Below are 17,818 nucleotides of genomic sequence, written 5' to 3'. Positions count from 1 at the left end.
ACACAATCGTAAAGATACCAGATCCAGACAGGATATAACAATGCATTAAAAAGTACTGTTCAATTAGTGCCCAGTCCAGCTAGTGGGCACACTTTTGATTGGATTTGAGCCATTGTTTTAGTTGTCCTTTAAAATAAGAATATGTGGGGCATTCCATATTAAGACCATAAATGGATGCTTACTGCTTAGAACACACTGGACTTTGTGTTTCAATGGGGAAACCTGACTCTTTCTATGAGTGTAGTGTTGCAGTATGTAAATAGGATGTTTGAGATTTCAAACCCAAAATTTAGGATGTAAGTGGAGATTCATTATAGATTTTATTATTGAAAATAATTATACATTTTTCTTCATGAATAATGAGATGCAAATGTGAAAAATCCTAAATATAAACAAAATAATAACTTTCAATAATTGGTGATTATAAATATAGCGAATATGTTATGGTATGAATAATAGTTGTGTATAGTTTTCAAGATGTTACCTTAGTTCTATATATTTCTTAACTTTTCTGTTATTCTGACAATATCACCAATGTTTTCATCTTTATGTTTATATTTAATTCCCCCTCCTTCCTAGAACGCTCAGCCCAAAAAATTATTTTTTAATCGCAATTGGACTAGTGTTCGAATTCCAGTTTACTTACAAGTTAACAACGGACCAGTGGTCGAGCAGAGTTGCACCAAGTACTTGTTTATTGGATATGTGTTGGAAACTTGAAACAGTGTTTTTATATTTGTTTTGATATTTGATATTTTATTATTGATAATATACATTAATATATTCGGTTTACTGGCTGCAGTACTTTATAGAGATTTATGAACGGTAGTTAAGTTTACTTTTTATTTTCATAGACATGAAACAGTGTTTTTTACTTTAATTCTTTATTTAGTTTTTGATATGATCAATATCCCTTATTTTTTCCCCCTCATTTGTGACAGTTCTTCTCAACATCACTTCCAAATAAAAGGACAAAAGAGAAAGGAAAAGTGAAAGTTAATTTGTATTTAGTTGATTGGATTATTAAAAAGTAGTCATGAGGCATGTGTTCATTCTGGTAGACATTTATTCATAGAATAAATTAATTAACAGAAAATCAACTATATTGTGATATATATCATTATCGATATATGAAATGACTCATATCATGGTAGAATATTTTTTCAATATCGCACTGCCCTAGGATCACCAAGCCGTTTAACATACTTCCCATTAGATTAAACATGAGTGCATTTGTTCAGGCCAGTGTAATTACAGAAGACAGAGTGTCAGTGTTTCCTATACATAGGCCGATGTATGGCGCAGCGCTACAGAATCAACACAGAGCGCCACAAATTTATTCTGCATTATTTATTTTTTCTATGTGATTTTGACATTCAATCAGATTGGGATTGGATTATGCATTCTGCGGCTGCGCAGGTTCAAGATTTTTTCCTGGGGCCTTGAGCCGGAAGGAGCCGATCGTCGTGTTGTTGTCGTCGTCGGAAAAGAAGAAACTGCGATTTATTTTAAAAGGTGCGAAGAAGATGGAGGAAGCTGGTGTCGTGCCAATGTAATTACCCCCTTTAAGAATAGTATCCCTGGCCACGGGAGTGCGCATGCATCCAGTGCAGGCGCACTCCGACTTGGGTGAACGAGAGATTATAAAGTAACTTCGGGCACGTCTGTCAAAATAAATGGTTTTTTTTGTGTTTACAATCTATATTCATTGATTGCGCCGTGGCCGAACTGACAGCTGTCTACTGAAAACATCTTTCTCGAATGCCGCCTGAGTTTGTTGTTGCTGGTGACGTAAAAAGGTCAGCCGGTGGCTCTATTACCACTAGTTGAAATGGTTACAGCGCCATCTATTGTACCGGGGTATGACATGCTTCGGCCAATGAATCGATTTTCTCACTGCCATGTACACTCGGACAATTGTAGTTGTCCAATTGAGGAGCAGAGTCAAACTATGGCTGTAATTGGATTAAGCAGTGCATGTAAACGTACTGTACTGACAGCTGATTCGCCCTCTCCTCCTCTCCATGCACAATGCTTGAGACCTATCAACCCAAGAAGGTCCCTTATGATAGGGCACTTGAGTTATTTTTCAGGAAATAATGTAAAATCAGGGGTTCTGATAGGGAATATAAGCTTTGCACCAAATAGGCTAATGCTGTTTCATTATTTTAGTTAGTTGCCTTGTTGTACCTTTAGTTGTTTCTTATATGTAATTATAGTATTTTATTTATATTATATTTATATTGTTACATTATACTATTTATTTTGTTGCTTCATAAAGTGTGTGTTTGAACGCCACACGCTGCACACACTATGCATACGCCCCAATGACCGACTGCACCAACCGGCACGACACCATGACACTTGATTTCCCCACCAGTGCCAGGGGGACACCACACATTGCTAACTGGTCTGTAGGAAACACTGAACATCTGATCTCGACTGATCAGATTCAAATTCAAAAGTTGGTGAAATGATGATGAATTGTTATTCAAAATAATAAATAAATTAGTGAAACTACCAACAAAAAAAGAGGCTTTGGAATAATATTTTATTGCAGCTCACAATTCACAATAAACACGAAATCATATTTTATGACATGTCTTTCTAAATGTACAATGATGCAATGCAACTTATTCAGCTGCCTCCTTTCCCTGGGGAAAACAAAAGTAAATAAATCATTAAACCAACCGTATATATTTTTTTCATTTAATTTAATTCTAAGTGAACGGGCTTATACAGTGATGATGATGACTTACCTTGCCACCATCACGGCTCTTGGACCTCAGCTTGTTGACCTGAGTCTCAGCGATGTCAGCACGTTCCTCAGCCTCCTCCAGCTCATGTTGAACCTTCCTGCACTTGGACAGGTAAGAGTTGGCCTGCTCCTCCTGTAGGAACATTCATATTTTGTTTAAATAAGAAGTAGCGATATTAATGTAATAACCAGATTTTGTTACGTTGTATCTACTCACCGCTTCCTCAGCCTGCCTCTTGTAAGCCTTGACCTTCAGCTGCAGCTTATCAACAAGATCCTGGAGTCTGGCACCATTCTTCTTATCTTCCTCAGTCTAAAGTGATGAAAATGGTTATGCCGTAAGTATAATCCGTACTGATATTAATTGATTTTAATAATATGATGATGAGCATTGCATACCTGGTATGTAAGTTCCTTCACCCTTCTCTCATATTTGCGGACACCCTTAACAGCATCTACTCCACGTCTCTGTTCACCCTCAACCTCTGTTTCCAGCTCACGCACCTTAGGTAATCAAATATATTCAATTAATATACTTTTATTATACTTGGACTGCATATACATCCATGTGGGACATTATCTTACCCTGGACTCCAGTTTCTGAAGCTGCTTCTTGCCACCCTTCATGGCCAGGTTCTCAGCCTCATCCAGGCGGTGCTGCAGGTCTTTCACTGTGACCTCCAGGTTCTTCTTCATCCTCTCCAGGTGAGAGCTAGTGTCCTGCTCTTTCTTAAGCTCCTCAGCCATCATGGCAGCCTAATGAAAAATATAATGTTTTTAGAAAGAGTAACATCAATGTCCAATTCAATGAATTAACAAATAACAGCAAACCTACATCAGTGATGGCCTTCTTGGCCTTCTCTTCAGCATTCCTTGCTTCCTGGACGGTGTCGTCCACCTCACCCTGGACTTGGACCAGGTCAGTCTCAATCTTCTTCTTTGTGTTCAGAAGACTTGTATTCTAAAATTAATGTCAATGTTTGCAAGCAATTATGACTTACAATAATCCTGCTGAATATTTTGGGAAAATTGGGACAATTTCTTGGAAAAATATGTATGTTTGTTTACCTGAGAGTGCAGCAGTCCAACACGCTCGCTGGCATCAATAAGCTCTTGCTCAGCAACTTTGCGGCCTCTCTCTGTCTGTTCCAGAGCTGCCCTCAACTCCTCAATTTCAGCCACCATGAGACCGTTTCTACGGTCCACCATGGCAGCCTGCTCCTTCAGGTCTTCACCTCCTCTGATAGCGTCATCAAGGTGCAGTTGGGCATCCTAAAATGAACATGAAAACACAATGAAAGATGCCACAACAGGATATAAATGTCCATATATGTTATGTCCTAGACATTAGTTTGTGTCATACCTTCAGTTGTCCCTGAACATTCCTCAGCTGCTTCTGGGCCTCAGCAGCCTGGCGGTTGGCGTGACTCAGTTGGATCTCCATCTCATTCAGGTCTCCCTCCATCTTCTTCTTGATTCTCAGGGCATCATTCCTGCTCCTGACCTCAGAGTCCAGTGTGCTCTGCATGGAGTCAGTGATCCTCAGGCTGTTCCTCTTGATCTGCTCCATCTCCTCATCCTTCTCAGCCAGCTTCCTGTCAACCTCACCCTTAATCTGGTTGAGCTCCAGCTGGACACGCAGAATCTTGGATTCCTCATGCTCCAGAGTACCCTAAATTATAAAAACAATGATTTAATATTTAATTGAAAGGACATATTCTATTTCTCAATAAAAAATGTAGAGCTGTATTATTAAATGATAATCACCTCAGCTTCCTCAAGAGCTGTTTGGATCTCACTCTTCTCTGTCTCCATCTGCTTCTTGGACTTCTCCAGCTCATGGATACTCTTTCCAGTCTCACCAATTTGTTCAGTCAGGTCAGAAATCTCCTCTGTCGAGAGGGTTAAATATACATATTGTTACCAATTCCTTTCAAGCTATATATGTAGCAAACTTGGAAAACATTAATGCCAAAATTAAAAATAGCACTCACGTTGGAGATTCTTGTTTTCACGCTTCAGGGTCTCCAGCTGATCCAGAGCTTCTTCATATGAGTTCTTCATCTTGAAAAGCTCAGTGCTGAGAGAACGAGCCTCTTTCTGAGTTCCTTCAAGCTCTGCCTGGCCCTCCTCATATTTCTGCTTCCAGTCTGACAAAACCTGCACAATATTGTTAATAAAGAAGTACATGTTAATAACTTGAAGAAAAATCTGGATACAAATATTTAACTCATCTCAATGAATGACAACACACCTTGTCAAAGTTCCTCTGCTTCTTGTCAAGGTTGGCAGCCAGTCCGTTGGCCCTCTCCACATCGATCATGAGATCCTCCACCTCACCCTGGAGTCTTTGTTTGGTCTTCTCCAGAGAGGCACACTTGGAGTTCACAGCCTCAATCTGTTCCTCAGCCTCCTGAAGGCGCTGGGCAAGCTTTTTCCTTTTAAAGAAGAACATGGTTTATTTGTATCCATTGATCAAATTAATGTTTAATCTAGCTAAGGTATTAAGTATTTGACCCACTTGGACTCCTCAAGCTCCTCAGTGCGCTGGATAGCATCAGTTTCATACTTGCTCCTCCACTGAGCCACCTCACCGTTGGCCTTGGACATTCCACGCTGCAGCTCAGCCTTGGCCTCCTGCTCCTCCTCAAACTGCTCCCTCAGAAGGTCACAGTCATGGCGGGCTGATTGCACACCATGAGCAAGAGCATTCTTGGCCTAAAAAAGGTGATAAGCTTATTTAATTAAGTTAAATATACAAAAAAGTAGAACCTTAAATTATTTGAATTTGATGGTATACCTTGACTTCCTCCTCATTTTGCCTCTTCAGCTCCTCAATCTGCTGAGTAAAAGCCTGCTTGCCTCTGGTAAGCTGGGAGACGAGACCCTCTTTCTCCTCGAGCTGACGACCAAACTCACCTAGGTGATGACATAAATTGTTCACTATGAAATATAGCAATACCACATTTATTCCCTAAATATATGAATAAGGTTGGGTTGCATTTGTTGGAGGTTAGTGTTGAGGTTATTTATGCTTATGGTTAGGGCTATTCTAATATGGAGGGTTGTTTTTAGGCAAATGTGTATACTAACCATTCTCTGTCAACAGCCTTGCTCTCTGAGCACTGATGTCATTTATCTGGCGACTGTTCTCATCACTCTTAGCCTTGATTTCACTCAGCTGGTCCTCCAGGGTACGGCACATCTTCTCCAGATTTCCCTGGTGATACAACATTTATTATTATATTATATAGTATTAATTATAACATGATATTTCCTTTTTTATTTGAAAAATATTTCACCTTGGCCTTAGCAACTGCTTCCATGTTGCTTGAGAGGTCGTCAATCTCCATCTTGTACTCGCTCTTCTCCTTCTCAAGCTTCTGCTTGACACGCTGGAGGTTGTCAATCTGCTCTCCCAGCTCTGCTACACTGTCGGCCTGCTTCTTACGCAGAGCAGCAGCAGTGGCTTCATGCTGCAGGGTGGACTCCTCAAGGTCACGACGCAGCTTCTGGAACTCAGCCTCACGCTTCTTGTTCATCTCAATCTGAGCAGCAGTGGCTCCACCAGCCTCCTCAAGCCTCTCACTGATCTCTTCAAGTTCTCTGGAGAGATCAGCTCTCTGCTTCTCAACCTTGGCACGAGCAGCACGCTCAGCCTCAATCTCTTCCTCCAGCTCTTCAATACGTGCCTAATAATTAAGGAATACATCAAATTTTGTAAAAAAAAATGTATTGTATTTATGGAGCATTTATGTGGGATTGTAATATAAATTGTCTTACTTGAAGCTCTTTGATTTTTTTCTGAAGCTGAGCACCCATGGACTGCTCATCCTCAATCTTGCTTAGAAGCTGACTGGTCTCAAAGTCTTTCCTGATGATGAAACAATACCACACAACTTAATAACATACTCCTTGTGAATCTTTTGAATAAAAAGCAGGATTTTGTTTAATCACATTACTTTTTGAGTTTCTCATCAGACTGCTGTTTGTCGTTCTCTAGATCCATTATGGATTCCTGAGCCAATTTCAGGTCACCCTCAAGCTTTCGCTTGGCTCGCTCAAGGTCCATACGGAGCTTTTTCTCTTGCTCAAGAGAACCTTCAAGCTGCAATTAAAGAACATATATTACTACACTGCATTTCAGAAATTGTAATATGTTTTTTTAATGTCATAAAAAATGTAACCTCACATCATCCACTTGCTGTTCAAGCTTGGTCTTAGCCTTGGTTAGAGTGTTGACTTTGTCTTCCTCTGCCTGTAGGTCATCAAGAGTCTGCTGATGTGCCTCTTGGAGGGCTTTCTTCTCCTTTGACAGCTTAGCAACACTCTCGTCTTGAGAGGCCATCTCCTCAGTCAGGTTCTTAACCTAAACAAAGCAAAATAACGTGTCATACTTGCTAATTAGTAATGTGGTAGCTTCTGTGTTATTATTTTCTTAACATGCTGACAATCTTGACAAACCTTGTTCTCAGTGGCATGCTTCTCCTTCTCCACTTTGGCCAAGGTGAGTTCCAGGTCATCAATGTCCTTCTTGAGCTCAGAGCATTCATCCTCCAGTTTTCTCTTCTTTGCAGTCAGCTCAGCATTCATTTCCTCCTCATCCTCCAGTCTCTCAGTTGTCTCCTTGAGTCTGGCCTCCAGCTGGATCTTACTCTTGATGAGTCCCTCACACCTCTCTTCAGCATCATTCAGGTTATCTCCTTCCTGTTTAAAATGTGTCGTCATATCAGTTATATCACATGTCCTATCACACGTATCTCAATGTGTGTACATGTTGACAGAAACAAATATGTTTACTTACAGAGGCCACTTGCAGTGCAAGATCATTCTTCTCCTGCAGGAGAGATACCATCTTTTCCTCAAGTTCCTTCTTCTTGGCCAGGGCAGTAGCCAGGTCGGTTTTCATCTTGTCATAGTTCTCCTTCATCTGAGAAAGCTCTTTCTCAGTTTCAGCAGTCTTCAGAAGAGGCTTGATCTTGTAGTACACCTTCATCCATGGCCAGGTTTTGACATTCATGAATGAGCGGATGTTGTACTGAATAGTGTAAACAGCTTCCCTGTGGCAAAAAATGCAGTACATTTAATAAACAATTATTGACTTTACAAAATAGGCATATCTTATGAATCAAAACATACCTTGTCTCAAGCATCTTCACATAGTCCTTCCTCATGAGGAAACCACGACAGAGTGCCTGAATCATTCCGACCAAAGACGCCAGCTTCTCATCTCGCATCTCCTCAAGAGTACCCAAAAGACCAGCTTTGAAGAACACCTTAAGGTAAGAAAAACATAGTCAGATTGTAACTTCCAATCATGTACAAAGATACTTTTTGACAACATTAAACATACCTTGGTGTGTCCAAATTTGTACTCATCGTGAGGCACATCAATGGACCCAAGCAGTTTCTCAGAAGCCTTCTTGTTGTCAATGAACTGTCCCTCAGGAATGACACTGGCATTCAGTACTTTGTATCTGTAGGAGTGCAATGTGAAGTGTTGAATGGAAAAGTTGACAAACAAAAGTTATATACATCTGAGGTTATCATTTTATAATTGTGACAATATCATTTTGCTGTCAATGAGGTAATACCTCTGCTTGAAGTCAGCATAGAGGATTCTGCTGGGGAAGCCCTTTCTACAGATTCTGATGCCCTCCAGTACACCGTTGCACCTTAACTGGTGGATAACCAGGAAGTTCTCCATCATTCCTGTGAAATGTTATAGATTTCTGACTTTTAAAAGATGACACTCATTTGACTATATCAGACTCCAACACAACCCCCTAATGTAGAGAGTATTTGAAATAATATTACCTGGTACTTTTGACTCATTGGGAATGAGACAACGCACAAAGTGAGGATGGGTGCTCCTCAAATTGGTCATCAGCTTGCCCAAATTTTCCTGTTCACGTGAAATATATATTTAAATTTAAAGCAAGTACAAATAAATGGGTTTCACTTATGAACTTCAGTTTTCTCCGAATGCTTACCCTGAACTGTGAAGACACAGTCTGCATGGAACCACCCTTCTTTTTGCCACCTTTTTTGGCTCCACCGCCAGCCTCTAAAATATCACGTGAACGTGAAATGAGAGTTTCAATAGTGACATTGAAATACACAAAGTCTTAATACTTGAGAGACTTCAAACATATATTGTACCTTCAGCAGCAACAGCTGGATACAGGACAGGCAGCAGTTTGTTTGAGGACTTCTGGTACAGCTGAATGACTGAATCGTTCAGGGGATCCTTGTTCTTGTCCAGCCAGCCCGCGACGCTGTAGCCCACGGTACCAGCATAATGCACCATGGCGAAGTCAGCGTCAGCCTTCCCCTTCCCCGGCTTGGGCTTCTCAAATGCTTTGTTTTTGCCAAGATGCTGTTCATACAGCTTGTTCTTGAAGGAAGTGTCTGAGGCTTTGGGGAACATGCACTCCTCTTCAAGGATGGAGAAGATGCCCATTGGCTATTTAGAAAGAAATATTAGGCAGGAGACATTATGATAAGATAGTTTTGAATCAAACTGAGAAAAGTTATATTTTGTTATACAAGTCATGTTTACCTTCTCAATGAGCTCAATGCAGGCAGCCAAGTCCATGCCGAAGTCAATGAACTCCCAGATAATACCCTCCTTCTTGTACTCCTCTTGCTCCAGGACGAACATGTGGTGGTTGAAAAACTGTTGCAGTTTCTCATTGGTGAAGTTGATGCACAGCTGCTCCATACTGTTGTACTGATAGAGAACATGAGTTTAGCAAATGTTCATCAACTGTGACACTGCTTTGCCTTTAAGTCAACACAATTATTATAATAAAAAATGAAAGCTTACATCAAAGATCTCAAAACCAGCGATATCCAGCACACCAATATAGGATGATCTTGGCTGTTTGGTGTCCAGCATCTGGTTGATACGGATGACCATCCACAAGAACATCCTCTCATAGATAGACTTGCCCAGAGCACTCACTGAGTTATACACCTAGAGCAGGGTGGAAGATTAGATATACATACAAATGACTACTATTGGATTTACTTCTTGATCTAGTTATTCCATGGAATTGACAAACCTGTGGTACTGTCTGTCCCTTAGTGACAAACTCATTTCCGACCTTCACTCTGGGGTAGCACAAACCCTTGAGCATGTCAGCAGAGTTGAGACCAAGTAGGTAGGAGATTTTGTCTGCCTCTAAATTGTTTATATGAAAGAAAAAATTATGACAATTTTGAAAGATTTAGGGAATTTCTACACATTTGTACATTATGTAAATACAACAATTTAAAGCCAACCTAGACTTTGAAAATGTATTAATACATTTTCAACTCACCCTCATTGCCATCAGGCTCAGCCTGCTCCTCACGCTGCTTCTGCTTGAACTTCATGTTACCGTGGTGAAGCACAGCACCAGTAAACTTGTAGATGGCCATCTTCTCCTCAGTAGTGAAACCCAAAATATCAATAGCAGTCTGTAGGAAAATAAAGTATGTAATTGAACAATAATTTCAAAGATGTTAATACAAAGGACAGACTTCTAATCAGGAGAGTTGAGACAATTTCAGAGTGGGATTTAACCTTGTATCTTCAGTACGATAACCCCCACCCCCACCCCCTTCGGTTAAAAACACGCAGAGCATACTGGAATCTGACTGCTGCCGAACGCAGACAGAGCAGAGCGCACTGAGCTACGCCGGCAGCATTCTGAGTAGAGACCGCAGGCTGTAACACTGAGTTTAAGCCCTCCTAGTTTTCTGATCAGCCAAAAGTCCCAAGTCATTATTTGGTCCCAGTCAGTCCCTGCCTGTTAAAAAGGCTACCTATGGTAGTTGTAAACACTGACTCACATCAGTGGCATCCAACTCCTCTTTGTCATCAATGCTGGCCACAGTGATCTGACCCTGACTGCACATGGGGAAGTCGTATGGGTTGGTGGTGATGAGGGTCATTTCTGGAGAAAGAAATGGAAAAGAATGGTTATTTTGAAAACTTCAATTTGTACTTGGGGGACAACCATTACAACCTTTAATTAAATGTGGTACTTCAAATACAGATTGAAATAAGCTAAAGGCAACCCTGTATAACGATACATCTAACAGTAACATTTATTTCTCACAACTACACCATCTTACCAACGATCTCAGGCTTGTGGTTGGTCATCATCTGGTAGAAGATGTGGTAACCTCTCTCGGCAGGAAGCTGGAATGTCACTCGGGACTTCTCCAGCAGATCTATAAGGCCCATTCATGAATCAAAACCTATTCCATCAATAATGAGTTTATTCATTGGTGTTTGGGTACCAGATACTTACAAGTCTCAATGTCAGCACTGGACAGTTTACCAGTTGCACCGAAATGGATTCTGATGAATTTACCCTGTTTAGAAAAGTCTTATTTCAGTTTTTGTCGAAGATCAAGTATATAATTGAGGTTGTTTGTCATACTAAGTTTGTACTTACGAAACGGGATGAGTTGTCATTTCTCACAGTCTTGGCATTACCGTAGGCCTCCAGTAGGGGATTGGCTGCAATAATCTGGTCCTCTAGTGACCCCTATAATGAAAGTTCCAGTATTCCTCCTCATTTGTCAGGGCATCCCTACCTCTATTGTGTGTCATGTGTCTTTTATGATTATATTTTTGGATATATAGTGTGCAGATTTTTTTTTTTAACATACCTGAATTTTTCCAGCGCCTTGGTCCTTCTTCTTGTCACTACTCACTGAGATGGTAGCAAAGTACTGGATGACACGCTTGGTGTTCACAGTCTTTCCAGCACCGGATTCTCCACTGGGTATGAAAAGAAGGAAATGAACAATTTCAGATTCTTCAAGATTTATTTTTGAAATATATGATATTTTCTTTTGAGGTTAAATAACTTATTTGAACATCAAGAATGGATCTAAACTTACGTGATCAAGACGGACTGATTCTGTCTATCTGCAAAATAAATGAATGAAAGGATAACATTTATTCAAACAATTCAACCAAACATAATTTCATTTATTTATAGCAGATGTGATTATACATACCAGTAAGCATGTTTTGGATAGCATTGTCAGAGACAGAGAAGATATGGGGTGGAGCCTCCATACGCTTCTTGCCTCTGTAGGCGTTGACAACCTCCTGATCATACACTGGGAGCCACTTGTAGGGGTTTACAGTGGCACAGAACAGCCCAGAGTAGGTCTGAAGGAAATCATTCGGAGATGATCATTAATATGATCTGTGATATTGTTAAGTAATATTTAACTTCATTTAGTAGGGGAAATATGATTTACTTACGTAAATCATCCATGCTGCATAACGCTCTTTGAGGTTATACAACACAGAGGCTTCATTGAGATGGGTCATCATGGCCATGTCCTCAATTTTGTCGTACTTGGGAGGATTCATGGGTGTAACATCAGCCTCCTTGACTGTCCTCTCCTAAAACAGGCAAAAAGAAAATGGTGAACTTTGAAACATGTGTGAAACTGTTTTCTACATGGCAATAAATTAACTGAGCCTACCTCCTCTGTTTCCAACAGTTTAACAGTGACTTTGCCACTGTCCTTCTTAATGATGGTACACTTCATGTACAGCTCCTTGGCATCAACCACATATGCAGCACTCTTGGCATCAAAGGGCCTACTCTGGGACTCAAGCCTCTCCTTCTCTGGCTTACGGAGGTAAATCGCAGCCTTGCCGTAATAGGCCATCTCTGCGTCCGTACTCATGGTGGCAGCTTACTGTCAGACAAAGATAGAAAATGTTTTGATGTATCTCATATGCTATTGTCCTCAGATTGTTCTCATAGAGATCGATATGGCTGACATAAAATAACTCTTACCTTGTTTTTCTTCCAATGAGAAGTCTTCAAGTTTTAGCCCTGAAATTGAATGACATGATATTTGAAAGTGGTATAAAAATTATATATACAAGTATGGTGTATTTCATTGTAGTTGCAGATTTCATAGTCACGCTGGTTGACATGCATGTGTCATCCAACATAATATCTTTGCTCTAAACTAAACATCAATATCAAATGAGATTCAACTATGCATCCGCTATTTGAACAAGTTACATCACTCTGCATTACTTTCTAGCCTTAAGTGCTTCAACAACAGTGTTAATTCCTTGTGAATCAAATCAAAACAGGCTGTATCCAAAATACATTGTTACATGGACAAATAACTTCACTTCAATCACATGATGTCAAAATGTTGTCCCACTTTTATGATTAAGAACAGTGTATACACTGTAACTTCAGGTTTACAGTACTAAAACACTGGGTTACATGCATTAATCATTCAATAAATTACTTTTTAACAACATCTCTAAATTTAACGGTTTCATTCAAATTCTCGCTAAGCATTAAAGTTTTGAATGAAAGAGAGCTTAAGCATCACTAAGACTTACCACAAGTAGTTTCTTCCTCAACTGCCCTGCAAGCTGTTCATCCCTGGGGCTGGGTCCTCTTATATAGCAGACGACAGGTTAAGTACACACTAAATATGGGCATGAGGCGCAAACCCTCTTATAGATTTGATTTACAATTGCCTTTTGTTCGGTACAAACTATTGGGCTGATTTGCAGATAGCATATTAAACCATGCAATGAAGAACAATTAATACAATTATAGTGATAGTTTGATTTAAGATCAGTGTAATCTATATACAAATATAGCTCTATAAACAGTTTGATGAATCCAGTTTATTAAGCACACAACAACATGTTGAGTTACTTATTTCATTTGCATTGTATTTTATTGACATTACTCTTTCAAATTGTCTATTTACAGTATATGTTTCAACTTTCTTTAAGATACTTGACCATTAAGAATGTCACCCAAAGTCTAAATCTATAAACAAGACATGCTAAGGTTTCTATTATTAAGACAATACAGAGATGCTTCCTTCTTACAACACACTAGACTTTGTACTTCAATGGGGAAACCTGATCTCTGTCTTTGGGTGTAGTGTTGCAGTATGTAAATAGGAATTTTGAGATTCCAAACCCATCACTGCGTATCTTGTCAATCTTGTCAACTGCCTTGGTTTGCTGCAACCTTTGGGAAGTAAGTGGAGATTCAGTATAGATTATATTATTGAAAATAAATATATATTGAGCCGACATAACTAATGAACAAACATGCTTATGTTTGTTTATGACTAGTGATCATAAACTAACATGGAAAATAATTAATGTGTTGTGTTAATAGTTTTGTAACCCAAGTTGTATATATTTTCTCAACTATTCTTTTATTCTGACAAGGTTTTTGTTTCCGATATGACCATTGTGTTTATCTTTATTTTGATACATTTTTTCAGCATCCTAGGGTTTGCAACATTTTGCTCTATAAACAGTATGCAGTTTATTAACTGCACAAGATACAACATGTTGATTTACTTATTTAATTGTTATTGTATGTAGTAATTCACATTACTCTTTGAAGTGGCTTATTTATATATTTCACCCTTCTTAAAGCTACATGAACATTAAGAATGTCACCCAAAGTCGAAGTTAAATATAAGACATGGTGACAGGTTTCTATTAATAAGACAACACAGGGATGCATACTGCTTACAACACACTAGCCTTTGTGCTTTATGGGGAAACCTGATCTCTGTCTCTGGGTGTAGTGTTGCAGTATGTAAATAGGACTTTTGAGATTTCAAACCCATCACTGCGTATCTTGTCAATGTGAAGTAAGTCAAGATTCATGATAGGTTTTATTATTTAAAATATTTATACCTTTTGATTAATGAATAAGTACATGCAATTCTGAACATAAACACAAATAAAAACGTATGATAGTTTGAACTTATGATTATAACAAGCATGTAAGCATATAAACAAACATTGACAATAATGAATATGTAATGGCATGAATTATAGTTTTAGAAGTTATATATATATATTTTAACTATTCTGTTATTCTGATTCAGTTTTTGTTGCCAATATGACCATTTATTTATCAATATGTTTATATATTTGTTTGTATATATGTTTTAAATAATGGTATTTTGAGATAGAGAAGGAAGAAAACAAATAAAAATATCTACCATGATAATTGATTTATGGCAGCTCAAAATGTATACAATTTTTTTTGTGAATGATGTTCGGCCAGCGGACTCCCCTTTTTGGAACCAATTTGAATTGAATTGTTAATTTTATTAAGTCATAATGGAAAAATGTTGGCGATGTGCACATGGACATACAGGGGCAGTCTGACTCCCTCACATGGTTGTTTTTTAGTCCCCGTCTTTCCCTGCTAATTCACAAAGTAAGGGATGCCGTACAGCGAGCTGGAAACCAATGTGAAGCTCAGGGGTCTTGAATCACCCTGAAGGAGTTATGCCTGAGAGGGATATGGTGAGATGCCTACATATTCTTGGCCTATTCTTTTTTATCGGCCTGTATCCACATCACATGACTGTCAAGGTTCTGCAAAAACAAATAAGGCTGACATTTATTTTATTCTCAGTGGAAAATGCTTTATCTTTTTATAAATGTTCGTCCTTGAAATTGATTTTTTTTCATAATCTTTGTTCAGTGATTATACATTACATGTTTAGTTCTTTAGTTTTAACACTCTTTCAGGTCTTGCCAGAATCTTTTTGAAATACATTTTCTATCGTTGCTTTGGTTGTAGATATGGATGCTGCTGTTGCTAAAAACAAAACATTGCTGACATTCATTTTATTCTAAGTGGAAAATGCAATGTTAAGATGATGTCTACAATTTTTCTTTCATTTTCCTTATCACCATTCAGTGACTGTATGATTTTTAGTTTGTTAGTTATAATGTATATAATTTCAGGTCTCGCCAGACAATTTTTTTTTTTTATCATTGCTGTGGTGTTTGATATGGATGCTGCTACTGGTGAAGTCCTGCTTGTGGTCTGAATCATTGTCTTTGTGGTGTGTAGTTATGTGTAGTTAGGTCTTTCGCTTTCCAAAGCCTAGGCGCATTGCTACTGCCGACCTCCGGTAAACCAACGTGTTTTTGTGGGGCAAGCCAGAAGTGATGTTCACCATTGCTTAGTGTTATGATATTTTGGTCCAGGAAAGGCCGCCGAGACAGGATCGCTTTTAACTCACTTTATTTGGTTAAGGTTATTGATCTATTGTCTATCGTCTATGAAACAAAAGGAGAGGGATCGTATATAACACGCGTGGAGCGTCTCTAAGCTTTACATCTAATCGATACGCCGCCCAAGAGATTCTGACCTCAAATGGCGGAGTCCGAGTTAAATAAGAAGGTAGAGGTGGGCGTGTTCTGTGGCTTTATAAGCCCGCCCCCTTTCATCTTTGTATGATCAGCTGCTGCCTGGTTGTGCAGCAGTCTTAAGGCTTATGTTATGTTTACTCAGTATTGTGGCTATGGGAGAATATTATGGCTGAAATATGTTACATTAGCCTTAAATTTCAATTTCAAAGGTTAATTTTATACATACATTTTGTTTAACAAGATAATCATGACAAATTAATACCACTTTTAAGGTTTTTGAAGTGTTAATCTAATCAATAAAGTAAAAGGCTGAAGATATAGATATACAGTATTACACGAAACTGTCGGGTAATACTGCAATGTAATGACGTCTAAACGTAAAATTTCCAGAGTAGGGTATTAACTGATGTTTTTATGTAGAGGAACAAAATATATCTTACGCTGGTAGACCTCTATCAAGCCATCTAACCCAAAACTCATTTAAAAAGCCTATTCAAGTCAAGGGCATAACAAATTTCCATGTTTTAGGTACAATGCCATGTTTTAGGAACGATGAGGCCCACTGCAATTCAACGCCAAGGCCGCCAGCAAAATATTGATCACAAATTAAGAAGAAAAAAGTATGAGGGGTAGAAGTACGAAAACATTATTGCAGATTTTTTGTTGTTGTTTTTTTGTACTTAACTTATTTGTAGTTAATTATAAAAAAAATACTAATTTAAAGATAAATGGATGAGCCTGATTTTACTCCAAACCATAGCACAATCGTTTGTACAACAACGTTATGTGTGGCAGCTGAGCTCCCTTAAATGTTGATTTTTGGTGTTAACTAGGTGACTAGGAAAAATACACATATGCTTAGGTGCGCCACGGGAGTGCCGCCAATGCAATGACCCCTCAATAGTGAGATGTAATGCTCACTATTCTGTTGTTGAGTGCAATGATCATGGCATATTTGTAGGAATAAGGAAAATAAATCCATATTAATCCATTTAACACTTGGGAATGAGCTAGAGAAATGTTTTTTTTTATGTTCTTTATATGGCGTTAAGGACAAACAATATTATCAAGTTGGTGGTTCTAGCCCCACCGGAAGTGATTTAATCCCTCCCTGAGAGGTCATATGTAGATAAAAAAATAAAAAAACACCATAAATGGGAGCCAAGAATGACTTGTGAATAAGATATAGACCTCTGGCATCATCAAATGCTGTATTGAAAAGCATCTAAATTCATAGACAATAGATAGAAACTTGGCCATTCCAGCGCCTTTTCTCTGCAAGAGCTAGAAATCCAAATCTCGGATACAGTATGTGGTCATGCCCGCTGTTTCTCAGGGGCGTGACCTGGAAACAGTGGGCAGTTTCCAGTTCCCCATTTACAGTGGAATGGAGTGAGAAATGTGTGCTTTCAGGAGTGTAGACTTAGCTTAGCTTGCTATGCATTTGCTCATTGCTTATTTTTCTTATGCGATAGAGGTCTGATTCTCAAATAGGAATGTTAGATGGGGAGGGTGTAGATCTGGGAAGGATTTCAGCCCAGCAAGCCAGCCGCTGGGTGAGGCTCCACGAGATTGAGCATTTGCTCAGGCTTTAAGAGTAATTTCCTTTGTTGATAGTCATCGTTGTCCGTGTCCCCTAAGTTACCTTCTCAGTGTATCACTTCCTGCAGGGCTACAGTCTCCTAATTGATCATTCTAGTTTACTTTATTGCCCTCTTATTATACAAAATAAGTAACCAAAGAGCGACAAGCAGTTTTAACCCACTACATTGATATATCTAGAAACATTGATATTGAATATATTTTTGGTTCAGAAACTCAATATTCAGATTCAACATAACCGTGGTTTGAAGAAA

At 38.9% G+C, this 17,818-nt stretch overlaps 1 protein-coding gene across 1 annotated transcript; it reads right to left on the bottom strand.

Annotated features, from left to right (window-relative positions):
• Nucleotides 1-2,633: 2,633 nt before the first annotated feature.
• Nucleotides 2,634-12,466, bottom strand: LOC311367594 (myosin heavy chain, fast skeletal muscle-like; the record flags this gene model as incomplete). The annotated part of the gene is made up of 39 exons (XM_084486415.1): nucleotides 2,634-2,654; nucleotides 2,760-2,885; nucleotides 2,976-3,071; nucleotides 3,158-3,262; nucleotides 3,344-3,514; nucleotides 3,594-3,719; nucleotides 3,827-4,030; nucleotides 4,122-4,430; nucleotides 4,526-4,650; nucleotides 4,753-4,918; nucleotides 5,013-5,196; nucleotides 5,280-5,476; nucleotides 5,559-5,677; nucleotides 5,852-5,978; nucleotides 6,061-6,450; nucleotides 6,542-6,632; nucleotides 6,721-6,866; nucleotides 6,951-7,127; nucleotides 7,223-7,465; nucleotides 7,563-7,818; nucleotides 7,898-8,034; nucleotides 8,112-8,235; nucleotides 8,353-8,470; nucleotides 8,576-8,663; nucleotides 8,752-8,825; nucleotides 8,921-9,224; nucleotides 9,321-9,491; nucleotides 9,588-9,737; nucleotides 9,826-9,944; nucleotides 10,084-10,222; nucleotides 10,598-10,701; nucleotides 10,883-10,981; nucleotides 11,062-11,125; nucleotides 11,209-11,301; nucleotides 11,426-11,537; nucleotides 11,660-11,687; nucleotides 11,780-11,936; nucleotides 12,033-12,176; nucleotides 12,260-12,466. 39 exons carry the CDS (start codon nucleotides 12,464-12,466, stop codon nucleotides 2,634-2,636), a joined length of 5,811 nt encoding a protein of 1,936 aa, XP_084342541.1.
• Nucleotides 12,467-17,818: the final 5,352 nt, after the last annotated feature.

Source organism: Micromesistius poutassou (genome assembly GCF_964030765.1).
Source record: "Micromesistius poutassou genome assembly, chromosome: 22".
In the NCBI taxonomy this organism is placed as follows: Eukaryota; Metazoa; Chordata; class Actinopteri; order Gadiformes; family Gadidae; genus Micromesistius; species Micromesistius poutassou.
This window is presented reverse-complemented; position numbering and strand designations above follow the sequence as displayed.